Genomic DNA, 13,825 nt, shown 5'->3' with positions numbered 1-13,825 from the left:
ATTATTGTAACTTGTTTGTGTCTGCTCTATCTGCATCATTATATCGGCGACACAAAACTGCATCTCTACAGCTGCAATCTCAAAGCATGCAACATGAAAGACGAAATCAATACAGGCTTAAGCAAACAAGTAGTCTTCATGATACTACAATGTGTGGACAGATGATAGATGATAGGAGAACAAGCCCATGTCCAATGGGACCAAGACGCAAAAGGAAAATCTCGCTGCCAAGAAAATATTCAACAAAGGAATCATGAGGATGCAGACAAAAACAGTAGCAAGGAAACAAGTATGCGGTATGCATTAAGCCCTTCCTTCAGAAGATAATATCCGAGACAACTCTGTTGTTGTGTTTATTATGAGCGGCTAGCTAGAAAGTTCGCCGCCTGTACACGTTAGAGGAATTCCTTTATGCAGATCGAGTTCAACTAACCTTGTCAAGATCGTAATCATATTTCTCGAGAGCATCGAGAGCTTCAGGTCTCTTGTAGCCCATGCTTGTAAGGCTCTTCAGGATTGGGTCATCATGCTCGGATTCGGTTGACAAAGTGCGGTTCAGAGCCTGCTGACCAGGATGGGACTCAGCGCCCGCTGGTTTCTCAGCGGAAGCAGGCTGGGCAGCAGTTGCGCTAGGGGAGTCGAGACCAGAGAAGATAGCATCCCAGTCATGAGCCTCGGGAGCCTTCTGCTGGTTGGTTCCGACAGCAGGCTGAGCAGCGCCAGTTGAGCTGTGGGAGATGAAGTCGAAACTCTCGTTGCCGAACGCAGTCGACTCAGTCTTAGTCTGGCTTCCGGGTGGGCTGCTATCAAAAACGGGGTTGAAGTCGTCCAGTCCGGAGCGAGAGATGTTGGCAAAATCCTCATCAGCAGAGCCTTCTTTAGCATCCTCTAGGCCTTCAAAGTCACTGTCTAAGTCTTCGAATCCACCCTTGGTCTGAGGGGGGTTGGAAGGGGCAGGCTGTTGCGAAGCAGGGGCAGTTCCGGTAGCAGCCGCGCCAAAGATATCATCGACCGATGACTTTTGAGCAGTGGATTCAGTCACGGTTGCGGGAGACGAAGGCTGCTCGGTACTGGTTTATGTTAACTCTTGACATCAGAACTTTGAATATGATCGACCACTTACCTAGGGGCCTTGGGTTCTGCGGGAGGGGTGGCTCCCTGGGCTGGCTGTGGTGAAGTGCTGGCAGGGGCTGCGTGAGTAGCTCCAGGTGACTCTCCCGCGTTTGCCTTCTCGCCAAAGGGCTTGGCGGGCGGTGATGCAGGTGTGAAGTTATCATCAAAGCCTCCGTTGTCACTACTTGAGTCAGACTCCTCCTCATCATCACGCTCAAGCTCTGAAATGGGAGGGAACTCCGAATCAAAGGCAGATGACTTGTTCGCTTCAGGGGAAGGCTTGCTATGGTTCTTAGCAGTGGTGAAGGCAGCAAATGCGTTCTCGAAGTCGGCCTTGGCCTTGGCCTCATCATTACCGCCAAATGGATCCGCAGACTCGGTTGCTTTTGGTGCTTCGTCCTTAACAGGATCACGGGTAGTATCGTCAGGGGCAGAGGCTACGTCCTTGACTTCAGACTTGTCAAGCTCGTCGTCAGGGAAAGCACCAGGAACACCGGCAGGGCTGTCAGAAGCTTTCAGGTCACCGGGAACAGGGGTGGCTGAACCATGGAGAGGGTCATCAGCACGGGAAGCAGGGGGTGACACTTGGCGAGAGGATGAGAGCGACTCAGTATGGTCAGGGAAAGGCAAGAAGCTGGAACTGATCTGCCTTGACTCCGGGGGAGCAGGGGGGTCTGCAGCAAGGGTTGCTTGGCGGCTCATGATAGGAGAGCTCGCGGCAGGAGGGGTGCTGTATGAGCCTGCACTAGCGGTTGAGGCACCAGTATGCTGGGGCTTGAACGAGGTCTGTGGAGGTGGTGGAGGAGTGGCCGAGGCGCTGGGTGGAAATGAGGGACCAAAGAGGTCGTCGAAAGACTTATCAGAGACATTCTTGGTGGGAGGAGGAGAAGCAAATGCACCCATAATATCAGTGCTTGCAGTGCGGCGGAAGAAAGGGTTGTTAGCGCTAGAGGTCGAGGCAGCCGGGCTTGCAATTTGAGCCGAAGCAGATGCTGGCGAGCCAGTGTTTGCCAGCCGAAGATCCTCAATGCTCTTGGTGAGCTCCTCCGCCTCTCCCTTTAGCTTATCACGCTCGCCCTCTGTAGTGGACAGCTGTTTCTTGTTGATGGCGACCAGTCCCTTCTGTTGGCGAGCATCAGACTTGAGCTTTTCAATCTGAGGCTTGAGCTGCGCGATCTCTCCATTGACTACACGAATCCGTTCTCGGAGGTTGGTATTTTCTTGTTGGTCCGCCTGAAGAGCTGCCAATACTTGCTGATGCTGCGTCTGAGTATCACGGTAAGTTCCTTCAAGCGCCATGCATTCAGACTGAAGTTTGGCAGTCTCCTTCCGTGCATTGCTGAGTTGCTCCTCAAGGGCACGAGTATCTTGCGCCTCCTTCTCATATAGGGTGCGCAGTTGGGCCAGTCGCTGCTCGAAGTTCTGCTTCTGAGACGTGGCCTGGTTCAGTTCATTTTGAGTGGTATTTCTCTTGGCCTGCACATCTTGGGTTTGCTTGGACAGAGATGAGATCTGGTTAGAAAGGTTTGCAAGCTCAGTGGTTTCCCCGGAGATGTTCTTGCTAGCCTCATCGTTATCTGACAACAAGTCCTCGGATGCAGAAGGTGCCGGAAGCTTCTGGCCAGAGCCAGCTGAACCACCAGTGGGCTGTTGCGTCAAGCCTCTACCAAATGAAGATGATGGTACAAATGGCTTAAAGCTTGAACCACCGGTTCCTGTAAGAGATGGCTTAACGGGAGAGGTAGGCGTGAGTGCAGAGCCGCCGGCGAAAGGATCGTTGGCGTTGGAACCCCCTGTTGACATTGGAGCCTGAGCAGGGGGAGGGGGGGCAGGGCTGGAAGTGCCTGATTCAAGGCCGAACAAGTCATCCAGAGCGGACTTAGGAGCGGGAGGAGGAGCCTGTACAACAAGTGGGGGAGGCGGATCAAAGGCGGATGTAGCAGTCTGTGGTCGAATCTGGGTGCGCATGCTGGGAGGAACCAAATTAGGTGGTAGAGTAGTTGGTAGAGGGACAGAACGACCACTTCTCTGCTGTCTAATCAAATACATAGCAACCGCAAACTCGTCTCGCGAAAGCTGCCCCTGAGACTTTGTGTCGGCAAGATCCCAGATTTGGGCTAAGGAGTCTTCAGGAAGGTTAGACTGGCTGAAGAAAGTGACAGCCTCCTCTCCTGTGATATATCCCTTGTTTCCCTTGTCAAGGTCGGCGTAAATCTGATCGAATCGAGCCTTGTCGGCAGGTGTCACGGCCCAGTCGCTAGCACCACTCTGTTGAGGAGACATGGGAGGACGACCGAGAGGGCTGTTTGTGCGAACCTGGGCTGTTCCGCTAACTTGTCGAGGAATGGCTGAGATGCCAGGACCAGTCGAAGACTGGCGCGAGGCAGGACCACGGCGCGAGGCAGCCTCGTAAAGACCAGCGGGGAGGACGCTAGGGAGAGATCGGAGAGCTCCTGTCTTCATGGAGGTAAGAAGGTGCATGGCGATAATGAACTCGGTCAGGACAAGAGCACCACGCTGCTCGGTGTCGGCAAGCTGCCATATTCTTCCCAGTGCTTCATTGGGTAGGCCGGACTTCTCGAAGATGGACTTGGCCTGGTCGCCGGGAAGCTGACCGCCTTGGAGAGGTTGACGTTCGAATAAACCAGTATATTGTGCGACCTTCTCAGGAGTCAGGGGTGGGATACGGATCGGCCCGCCGGTGCTCTGAGCTTGAAGAGCGGCCGGGGGAGGCGGCGAGCTGACGGGAACAGGCGGAGGCGGTGGAATGCCACCGGCACCTGTAACCTGAGGAACGATGCCATCGAAACGAGGAAGGGGAGCTTGTTGGAGGGCGATCTCGGGAGTGGGCTCGCGGCCGGCTTGTGCGTGTCCGATGAGTCGTAAAGCGATACCAAAGCCAGCTGGTGTTAGGAAACCTCGGTTCTCCTTATCGGCGATCTGCCAGATCTAATTCAAGTATCAGCATTGAGTTCAAGTCAGTAGAAGGGTCATGTATATCATCAACGTACCTCGCCAAGGATACGGGAGTCTAAACCTGTCTTGTGGAAGAACCTGACAGCAATTTCACCGACAACGACACCAACACTGTCTGAATCGGCCTGTCGGAAGAGTTGTCCATAGGTGCGCTTCTCCTCAGGGGAGAGGTTCAGGTTTGGCGCTGTTTTGTCAGCTTTGTGTGGTAGAGAATATCGGATGTGGGCTTCAAGTACCTTCATCAGCCGCCATGATCGCGTATACGAGCTATGGAAGCTCAGGACGGTAGAGACGGACGATGGATCGCGATAGCGCCAGGAGAGATATTAAGGATCTCGAGTATACAATAGTAATGGACCGCAGTAATCGATTATACAGTCGATACAGCGATCGATAGTGAAGCCAATATAACGGGCGTGGAGAATATGTAGTTGAGGAGACAAGATGGAGGTTGAATTGTGCTTCGCTTCAGTATGGAGATTGGATCGTCAGCCTGGGCTGGACCATTATGGATGTGGATTATGGGGGGGTTGGTCGGTGCTGCCAAGTCGAGAGGGAGCAACGCAGCAAATGAGAGATGGTGAAGGGCTGCCCAGTAACCAACCAGAAGTCGGCGGGACGTGACTGGGGATAAAGAACCTTGACAGAAGCAATTATCCGCTAGAGACGCACTGGAAGTTTGAAACTCGTCCTCTATCGCGCCAGAGTCTCACAGGCTACGTAAGGGTTTAAGCCACAAGGGCCACCGAAGCTCAAGCTGTTGATATTCAGCTATCAAAGCTCCACCTTTGTACGTCATGACGCTTGAATGGATGATATTGAAGAAAACACCATGATGTGAATAGCTTGTTGTTTAATTTGAGTCATGTTCTTCAACATTCTGTTTCCATTGCTGTTGTCTATCATAGAGGCTTTACCCCAGACCATCAGGTTGCACAACAGACTAGGAGCATGAATTTGATTACATGCGGCTTCTACCAGTAAAAAAAGAGAACTATCTGTGCCACCTGGGAGAGGTTTGACTTGAAGATGTATACTTGAAGAAAATCGAGACTAAACGATTTTTGAAGATTGAGATTTAATTCCAGTTTCAAGGGTCTCTGACAGTAAGACTTGGTGTGTCGTGTTACCATGCTGCCGGATATGCATGCATATGCGAGGCTTCCCGTTACATGTGCATCCATCGATTCCGAGGCCTCAAAAGATGTCTCATTTGACTTGGAGAAGCCGATTTTAGCCTAATCATGAACTCAATCATTTTCACTCACTGGTAGTTAAAAGCCTTTGAGGTTTTATAGCCCATTCAGCTCTACTCGAGCAAAGTGCAAGAGTTTCGATATACACCATCGTCAGTGTTTATGATGTGACCAGGTTATAGTAGCCCCAGTCATGACTAATCACTGAATATTTCAGGAAATAGTTTAAGTCTCAGGGTACCATGAAATAATATCATGAATGGGCAGCAGAATACGTCTTATATCGCCCTCTGTCTTTGTAACCAGCCTCGGAACTGAAATTGATGCAACCCAATGCGGGGCTTATGTCAGATTTTCTGGAAGCATAGGTAGAATTAAGCAAGTAACAGGACTTATCGAATTGAATTGAAACATGATTCCACATCCATTTATCTGATTTGAAACCTGACACCACCATCAGACTCCAAAAAGGTCCCCTGGAGCTCGGCATGGCCTCCACTCCACTATGAACCATCCCCGCTAACGGAGTTTGTAGTTACCTAGGCTCGGGGATCAAAAAATCATCCTCAATGCGGGTGGATTTGAAATCGTCTCTTTTCTGCAGCTCGTCATTGATATCAACCAACCAATACTTGAATTGAAGTCGGTTTGCTTACTCAACCCTCCATTGACTGTCTTAATAACACAATTCTCGTTTCTCAAATCACATCCATCCAATCCGCTTCCGTTAATCTCAAGTAACCCCGCCACAACCACTACCTACCACTTCTCATTCTGGTCCCTTCGCATCTTGTGTCCTATCTTCGTCCCTTTAAAAGACGTCATTCCCCTCCCGATCTCTTTTTCACTCTTTCCATACCAATTACAAAAGGTTAAGCCTCGAGGCAACCTCATGCAAGCTCTAGCCCACTCCCTACGCTCATCAACCTTGTCTTCGTCCTCGAGAACGACCCCGCTGCGAATAGCTTCAATTACCCGCCATCTCTCCACATCTGCGCGCAATATGGCTCCCATCACCAAGGAGACCGACTACCTCGTCATTGGCGGCGGCAGTGGAGGTCTTGCCTCTGCGCGCATGGCCAGCAGCAAGTTTGGCGTCAAGGCTACTATTGTCGAAAACAAGCGACTCGGTGGAACTTGTGTGAACGTTGGGTGCGTACTGATGAACCATGCAATATGAATATACGCTAATGAAACCCAGCTGTGTGCCAAAGAAGGTCACTTACAACGCTGCCGCCCTCGCCGAAGCCATCCACGACGCAAAGGCCTATGGCTTCTCCGTTGAACAAACCGCTCCCTTCGACTGGTCCAGCTTCAAGACGAAGCGTGACGCCTACATCAAGCGCCTGAACGGCATCTACGAGCGAAACCTTAATAACGATAAGGTTGACTACCTACACGGATGGGCGCGCCTCGTCTCCAAGAACCAGGCTGAGGTCACACTCGACGACAACTCCAAGGTCCTCGTCAACGCCAAGAAGATCCTCGTTGCTGTCGGCGGCAAGCCTACTATTCCCCCTGAGATCCCCGGCGCCGAATACGGAACCAACAGTGATGGCTTTTTCGATATCTCGACACAGCCCAAGAAGGTTGCTATTGTCGGCGCTGGTTACATCGCTGTCGAGTTTGCCGGCATGTTCAACGCCCTTGGCACGGAGACTCACCTCTTCATCCGCCACGACACTTTCCTTCGAAACTTCGATCCCATGATTCAGGAGAGCGTCACTAAGGAGTATGAGAGACTCGGTGTTAAGCTGCACAAGCGCTCGCAGGCCAGCAAGGTCGAGAAGGATTCCAACGGAAAGCTTACCATCACATACAAGGATGATCAGGGCAACGAGAGTGTTGTCAGCGATGTCGACAACCTGATCTGGGCTATTGGCCGCACTCCTGAGACTAAGAATATCGGTCTGGAGGAGGCTGGAGTTAAGCTTGGCGAGAAGGGACATATCCTCGTCGACGAGTACCAAAACACTGCAGTCGACAACATCTACGCTCTTGGTGACGTTACCGGAGAAGTTGAGCTGACCCCAGTTGCTATCGCAGCTGGTCGCCGTCTTGCACACCGTCTGTTCGGCGGTCCCGAGTTTGCTAACCTCAAACTCGACTACAACAACGTCCCCTCAGTTGTCTTCTCCCACCCTGAAGTCGGCAGCATCGGTCTCACCGAGCCCCAAGCCATCGAGAAGTATGGCAAGGACAACATCAAGGTCTACAAGACAAGCTTCACAGCCATGTACTATGCCATGATGGAGCCTGAGCAGAAGGGACCAACAAACTACAAGCTGATTGTTGCTGGACCTGAGGAAAAGGTAATTGGTCTTCACATTATGGGATTGGGTAGTGGTGAGATGCTGCAGGGCTTTGGTGTTGCAGTCAAGATGGGTGCCACAAAGGCCGATTTTGATAGCTGTGTTGCTATTCATCCCACCAGCGCTGAAGAGCTTGTTACTTTGAAATAGAGAAGATATAGAGGAAAGGATATTAGCGTTAATACAGGGTTACAGAAATAAAAGGAGTTGTTGGTTTCATTAGACCTCACGTCGTGTTTCCTTGTTGCATCGTGATAACTTGGCGTAGTTTGAGGATCAATATCCTTTGCTAGACGCTCTTTTATACTTCGAGGTATCGATCTTGGGTCTTTTCGTGGTACATGCTTGGGCAATTAGGTAGATGTATCTATTGGTTAGAGCTCAAGTCTGGGTATGACTTTAAATTACTTCGAACTTGCAGCAATCCAATAATGGAAATAAAGACTGATCAATCAATCTCAAGCCAAAAAGGAATCGCCTCATAAGAGTCGTTACATGCATTGTTCCACAAAGAGTCTCGCGCCCTTGTGCTGTCATATGGCTATGTCACAGCGGGAATCCAAACCGTATCTGACTCAAGCGAGATCATGACGCCTCAAGATAGTATCAAGAACTCAATTGCCGGAATTTCACGCCCTACGCGCCTTATGTCAAAGTTAGTACGGTAAATTTACATAACAATCAAGATCGGGATTTTTACAAATGCTGTCCTACGCGGCTATCGGTGACCGGTAGCCAGTAGTTCGGCAGCCGATATATAGAGGAGAGTTATCATATGTTTTCTCAATACAACAGTTCACTTCACTTACACGCCACCGTCAAACGCAATGGCACTCTCAAACCGCGCCCACGAAGCCGAGGAGGCATGCAAGGGGATGGCTTTGTGGGAAGTCATCACCAATCTTTACGACCATGAAAACAATCCTGATGGTATTGTGAGTCTTGGGGTGGCTGAAAATACCCTCATGCACAATGTTTTACGAAAACACATTCACGATAACTTGGCCTTGACCAACCCGGCTTTTACTTATGGAGATGGTACCACGGGTACGAAAAGAGCCAAACAGGCTGTTTCTAGATTCTTGAATAAGCATCTGAAGCCTTTTCGGGATATTGAACCAGCGCATATTTCCATGACCAATGGATGTAGCGCTGCCATTGAGCATTTGTCGTGGGCGGTTGCGAACCCTGGTGATGCGATTCTCCTTGGGCAGCCATATTATGGTACCTTTGTCCCTGATCTCACGTATCGTTTTGGAGCCAAGCTTCTTCCAGTTGCGTTTGGTGATGTCGATCCTCTCTGTGAAGAGGCAGTGACCAAGTACGAGGAAGTCATTCTCGATACTCAAGCCAAGGGGACCAAGGTTGCCGGTCTAGTTATCAGTCACCCACATAACCCCTTGGGACGTTGCTATTCTCGCAAAGCTCTCATTGGCTTCATGAAGCTGTGTCAGAAGTACAAGGTTCACTTTATCAGCGATGAGATCTACGCCCTCTCAGTCTGGCCGAACACTGTCGATCAACACCCTCCCCCTATTCCTTTCGAATCTGCTCTTGCCATCGACACTACGGATATCATTGACCCTGAGAGGTTACACGTTCTATGGGGCATGTCCAAGGACTTTGGTGCCAATGGCATCCGAGTTGGAGCCATTGTATCTCAGGCCAACTCATCCCTTCACGCTGCTATAGTCGCTGTTGGTCTATACAGCTCTGTATCTTCCATCTCCGACCACATCACGGCCAACGTCCTGGAGGACGACGCCTTTGTCGATGCATACTTGGCCGAGAACCAAAGAAAACTATCAGCTCAATACGCACGAGTCGTTTCTTGGGCAGTGAAGAATAATATAGATTACGCTCCCGGCGTGAACGCTGCATTCTTTTTATGGGTTGATCTCGGCAAGGTTTACGAGGCACTGCACCCGAAGGTTGAGACTGACGATATCACGGATTTTGTCATGGACAAATTGATGGAAAGGAGGGTCTTTCTTGCCTCGGGTAAAGCCTTTGGTTCCGAGAAGCCAGGCTGGTTCAGAATTGTGTTCTCCCATCCAGATGAGTACCTTGATCTGGGTCTTCAGCGAGTGATGGAAGCATTGCAATAGCATTTCTGTCTTAACATGATTGGATAACACAACAAAGTGTGATCATACTGCGAATAGAGATGCTTTTTAATCAACCTGGCTAGTGGTTGGCTTTCATGTCCCCGTTAAGCCCATGGAACAGACTTGATATCTCCCCCTATGTGGTTTTCGAAATATCTCTACCACTTCTCAGCCTTCCACCTGGACATTGGGAAACAATTTACCCATCCTAAGTAGCCAAGTTCCAGTAAATTTTCACCTTATGTGCTTTGCCAGAGGACTCATCTCACTGAACTGTAACCGGCATCCACCAGTTCATTTGCACTTGACATGACAGAGTAGCCTGCCCACAGACCGTGTTTGTTGGAATGGAGCAACCCTGTCACAACTCCAGTCTCGTTCTTCGCAGCAGCTCCAACCATTTTGTCTTCTGGCGTAAGGTTCGGGCCTTTTTCATCCTCCGGTTGGCCAGTCCAAGCCCAGTGATAGACCCGATAGTGAGTGGTGGCAGGATTACGCACGACTCTGACTGACTTTGCAACGATTATACCTTTAGTAAAAGGAGGCCAGCGTGTAGCGAGACTGACAATAGTGTCCCATGGAAGCGCATCATCTGGGTCCTCGCCCAGTAGCCGCGCAAATGACATAGTCCCATGCTGGTTCTTGTAATTGATAGCCTCGTCCAGCTTTACCAGAGCAACATCTGTACCCGGGACCACATCTACAGCCATTCCAATTCTGTTTTGTAAGAAGAACTCCCTCATCCCTACAACATCTCCTGGGTGAACAATACGCGCTACCGTGGTCATCAAATGTTAGTCCTTTTGGTTCTTGATGAGAACGCCACTAGATACAGTTACTGCAAAGCGTGGTGTATCCCCTTTCCCTCTCAGGTTCCCAACACCTTTGGAACCACGGAGCTTCGTTCCAGGGAATAGGGGTAGTTCGCTGACATGACCAGGCCACGGATGATCGGTGAGCTGTCTTGAGCCCCAATGAGACCATCGCTCGTGACTGGTATCGTCCACCCCAGTATCAACAACTTCACAGCAAGCAATGTAGCCAGGAAGCTGGTTCGCCTTCGACTTTAAATCAATTTCCCAGCCCAAGCTAACCACGATCCTTTCGTCCATGGTCAGCATGACCTCCATAACTTTCGGATAATCTGGATGACTGGAAAAATATCTCAGTCACATCTTGAACCATCGCTCGCAGCGAGGTCTCTGGGAAACGATCTTGGCGTGCATCGATATTTACGCAAATATGGAGGTTCTGGTTTCCAGCAAAGATATCTGTGTTTGGTACTTGAGGCTCGATATGTTGGAATAGAGAGATCCTTCCCCGGGTCCTTTCGTGACGCTTGCCCTCGATAGGTGTGAGGAGCAAATCTTCTGTAGTCTTGGATGCTATTGTAAAAGGACGCTCGTTGATTGTGAGAGGCCAAGGACGTGATGGAAAGCTCTTGACGAAGAAACGGTACCAGTAAGGGGAGCACTCTATATGCGTGACGCTGTGGAGTATGGACAACCCTTCCTCGCCGAAGATTGGCTTCAGATACTTGCCATCCGAGCCGAACCTCATTGGATATGTAACATGCTTGGAATTCATATTGTTTTTGTTCCTTATGCATGAAGATATGAGTATGGATTCTGTGTTTGTTTTGCCTAATCATTGAAAAAATTTCAATGGCTCAGATCATTCTTAGGATCAGAGAAGCAGCTTTTGATGGCTCCAGACTCTTGGTTCCTTCTACAGGCGTTCTGCTCCTCGTTTCTCTTTTCCCTTTACATTTTTATCTTGTTGGAACCTCTATCTGCTTGCTCTTGTTCTTCTCAGAGGATTCGACTTCTAACGACACCCCGAAGCAGGAAAGGTTTCCTCTTCTTGGTTCAATACGGCTAGGGCAGGAATCCAGGCTTGAACATAACGATTACATAGTACAAGGAGTAGAAGCCAGATTCAAAGTTTCTGAGGTGCATCTTTCTAAACATTCCTGCCATCACAATGGTTGTTCAGGAGTTACCTAACATCGGCAGTATCATCTTTGATACAAGGTTCTTTCTTTGCACTCATCGACGAGGACGTTACCTTACCCTACATGGCGAGGCAACTTGTGGGCGTCTATTAGAAAGCACATGCGGCCTTGCTTTAATCCAATGATTCAGGGTAGTCTACCGGAAGGCTAAAGATGAATTGGTCGTCTCCAGGCATAAACAAAGACCTCCCCCAGCCGGTTCAGGCCGATGCTTTCCATTGACAACTCAGACCGCAGACCCTCAGGCCGGTCTCGTCCTTGGGAAAAAATGCAACAAGCCCAATGGAGACATATTGAGCACGTCCCCTCCGGTAGAGCAAAGAGAGGAGCCGGAAGATAAAAGTGAGGCAAAAGTGCATCCAATTGCACTTGTGTTGGTCGTGCCGTAGTCGCTGTTCAAATTTGTACTCCGGCGCCCAACCCGGCGGTCCGCTACGGATAGATCCCGTCCGGGGGTCGGCTCACCAATCGGAAGACTTGACCCATGCCCGGGTCCCGATATTTTGGACAAGGGCCCCGAATATTTTTTTTAAGGTGCAGATGCCATCCAACGGCCCTTGAAACCCCAGCTCAGTGAGTGAAAAATTAGAGACGGTCCGACTTATGGGGACGGGGAAACGCTGAGGGGATTCACTAATGCTGTTTAATGGACATCAAACAAGGATTGTTTGAAGCGGCTGGACCCTTGGAAACAGCCGGTGCTTTAGCGTGTCAGCATGAGTGATACGGACTGCCGCCATCGGATGGTAAGTTGAGGGTGTCGGTCAAGTTGTAAGGAGACACCGGTAGACGCCGCTCAGCTGCAGAGACTTGAGTTCAGTTGTTATCAAATAGATAGCCAAATTAGTTTGCCCATCACGCAACAGTAACAAAGGAATATGCTATTCATTCCCTGCTGGTCATGCCATGTCCACGTCAGCGAGTTCAGTGCATCTGATGGTGCCCTGTAAGTGGTAAAGCTACTGCAGGTTGGCTTGAAGGCGAATCGAAAATTGCATCTCTTGTGCATGGCCCTGGTGTGCTTACTGTGTGTGCCTGAACCCTTACAATCCATCCAATGCAATACCGATACCCGAACAGAATCTGATAGGGTAGTCTTAGGCGCAGTACAGTGAATTGCTATATCTCGGGGCATTATTCCCTGTCAGGGTATCATAGAGATCCTGCAAGAGAGGAAGAAACAATTCTCACTGGATGTGATCCCAGACATACATGCGATTTACATTTGATGACGGGATAATTGCGGCATATGTCTGGTACAATCGTGGATGTATGCAGCCAACTTCAGCCAGCCATTCTCAGCTACCTAAGGTTCCATTGGCTTGGCTCACAATCAATACGTACCAGACCCATGGGACAGAATCCACTGTGAATAACAAACATTCACGAGCATCCCTTGGAGGAAAGGAATTGCAGTCAGGGGTATCAGTATACAAGAATAACTAGAGTTTGTTATTAAACTCGCTTTCGCGTAAACTGTCAAGCCCCAAAACTATTCCCGATCAAATTGTCCGCTGCACCTTAGATCGAAAGGCGAGCTGTTGGAAAGAATTTTCGTACCAGGGTTCAAAACATCGAGCGAATAGAAATGAACCACAACTGGCACGGGTTTAACACCACCACCACGAACGATCCATTAGTATCGGCTGTGATGGTCTCACTTATATCCATGACTATCACACTAGGAGTAATCTCGGACCTCCTTAACGAAAAACTTGAGGGGGGAAAACAGAGATAGCCAGACATGGGATACCACAAGATCTCTCGGGATATCGAATAGGCGAAACTCTAGATGCTCCCAGATCCTGCAAGCGTCCACTCCTCCTCTCCAAAGAGCCAAGCTTTTGACGATCGTTGATAACGTCTTAGCCTAGCGTGCTCTTAGGGCAGGGGAGAGGCCATAGCACCTTGAGTTGGAGGGTCACAACGGAGGAACCGTACGCTTTAGGTTTGGGTTTCGATATGGTTCTGCTTGTTGGCCTTTTTGCCTCCCGCTACAAGGGCGCCTCTGTTGATGGTGAGTGGTCTAGATGGTGATGGCCTGGTATCACGAACGGCCGTGCCCTTGAAGGTTTGGAGCTTACGAAAGCGATCCCCGCGATAACT

At 49.9% G+C, this 13,825-nt stretch overlaps 4 protein-coding genes across 4 annotated transcripts; 2 read left to right on the top strand and 2 right to left on the bottom strand.

The window, feature by feature from the left end:
* Positions 1-410: 410 nt before the first annotated feature.
* On the bottom strand, positions 411-4,558 carry FOBCDRAFT_17061 (uncharacterized protein). Its single transcript, XM_054703420.2, has 4 exons — positions 4,326-4,558; positions 4,125-4,273; positions 1,124-4,062; positions 411-1,070 (listed from the first exon to the last, which is right to left on the bottom strand). Exons 1-4 carry the CDS (start codon positions 4,339-4,341, stop codon positions 425-427), a joined length of 3,750 nt encoding a protein of 1,249 aa, XP_054559395.2. The 5' UTR covers positions 4,342-4,558; the 3' UTR covers positions 411-424.
* Positions 4,559-6,288: 1,730 nt separating this feature from the next.
* On the top strand, positions 6,289-7,747 carry FOBCDRAFT_128499 (uncharacterized protein; the record flags this gene model as incomplete). The annotated part of the gene is made up of 2 exons (XM_031174139.2): positions 6,289-6,437; positions 6,487-7,747. The coding sequence occupies 2 exons, from the start codon at positions 6,289-6,291 to the stop codon at positions 7,745-7,747; spliced, it is 1,410 nt and encodes a 469-aa protein (XP_031050924.2).
* A 649-nt stretch (positions 7,748-8,396) lies between these two features.
* On the top strand, positions 8,397-9,795 carry FOBCDRAFT_17054 (pyridoxal phosphate-dependent transferase). Its single transcript, XM_031174138.3, has one exon. It carries the CDS (start codon positions 8,425-8,427, stop codon positions 9,703-9,705), a length of 1,281 nt encoding a protein of 426 aa, XP_031050923.2. The 5' UTR covers positions 8,397-8,424; the 3' UTR covers positions 9,706-9,795.
* Positions 9,796-9,965: 170 nt separating this feature from the next.
* On the bottom strand, positions 9,966-11,292 carry FOBCDRAFT_269626 (uncharacterized protein; the record flags this gene model as incomplete). Its single annotated transcript, XM_059611431.1, has 3 exons — positions 9,966-10,480; positions 10,589-10,806; positions 10,859-11,292. The coding sequence occupies 3 exons, from the start codon at positions 11,290-11,292 to the stop codon at positions 9,966-9,968; spliced, it is 1,167 nt and encodes a 388-aa protein (XP_059464199.1).
* Between the last annotated feature and the right edge of the window lie 2,533 nt (positions 11,293-13,825).

The sequence above is a fragment of the Fusarium oxysporum genome, chromosome II (assembly GCF_013085055.1).
Source record: "Fusarium oxysporum Fo47 chromosome II, complete sequence".
Lineage (NCBI taxonomy): Eukaryota > Fungi > Ascomycota > Sordariomycetes > Hypocreales > Nectriaceae > Fusarium > Fusarium oxysporum.
Note: the sequence above shows the minus strand (reverse complement) of the source record. Positions and strands in the feature narration are given on the sequence as shown.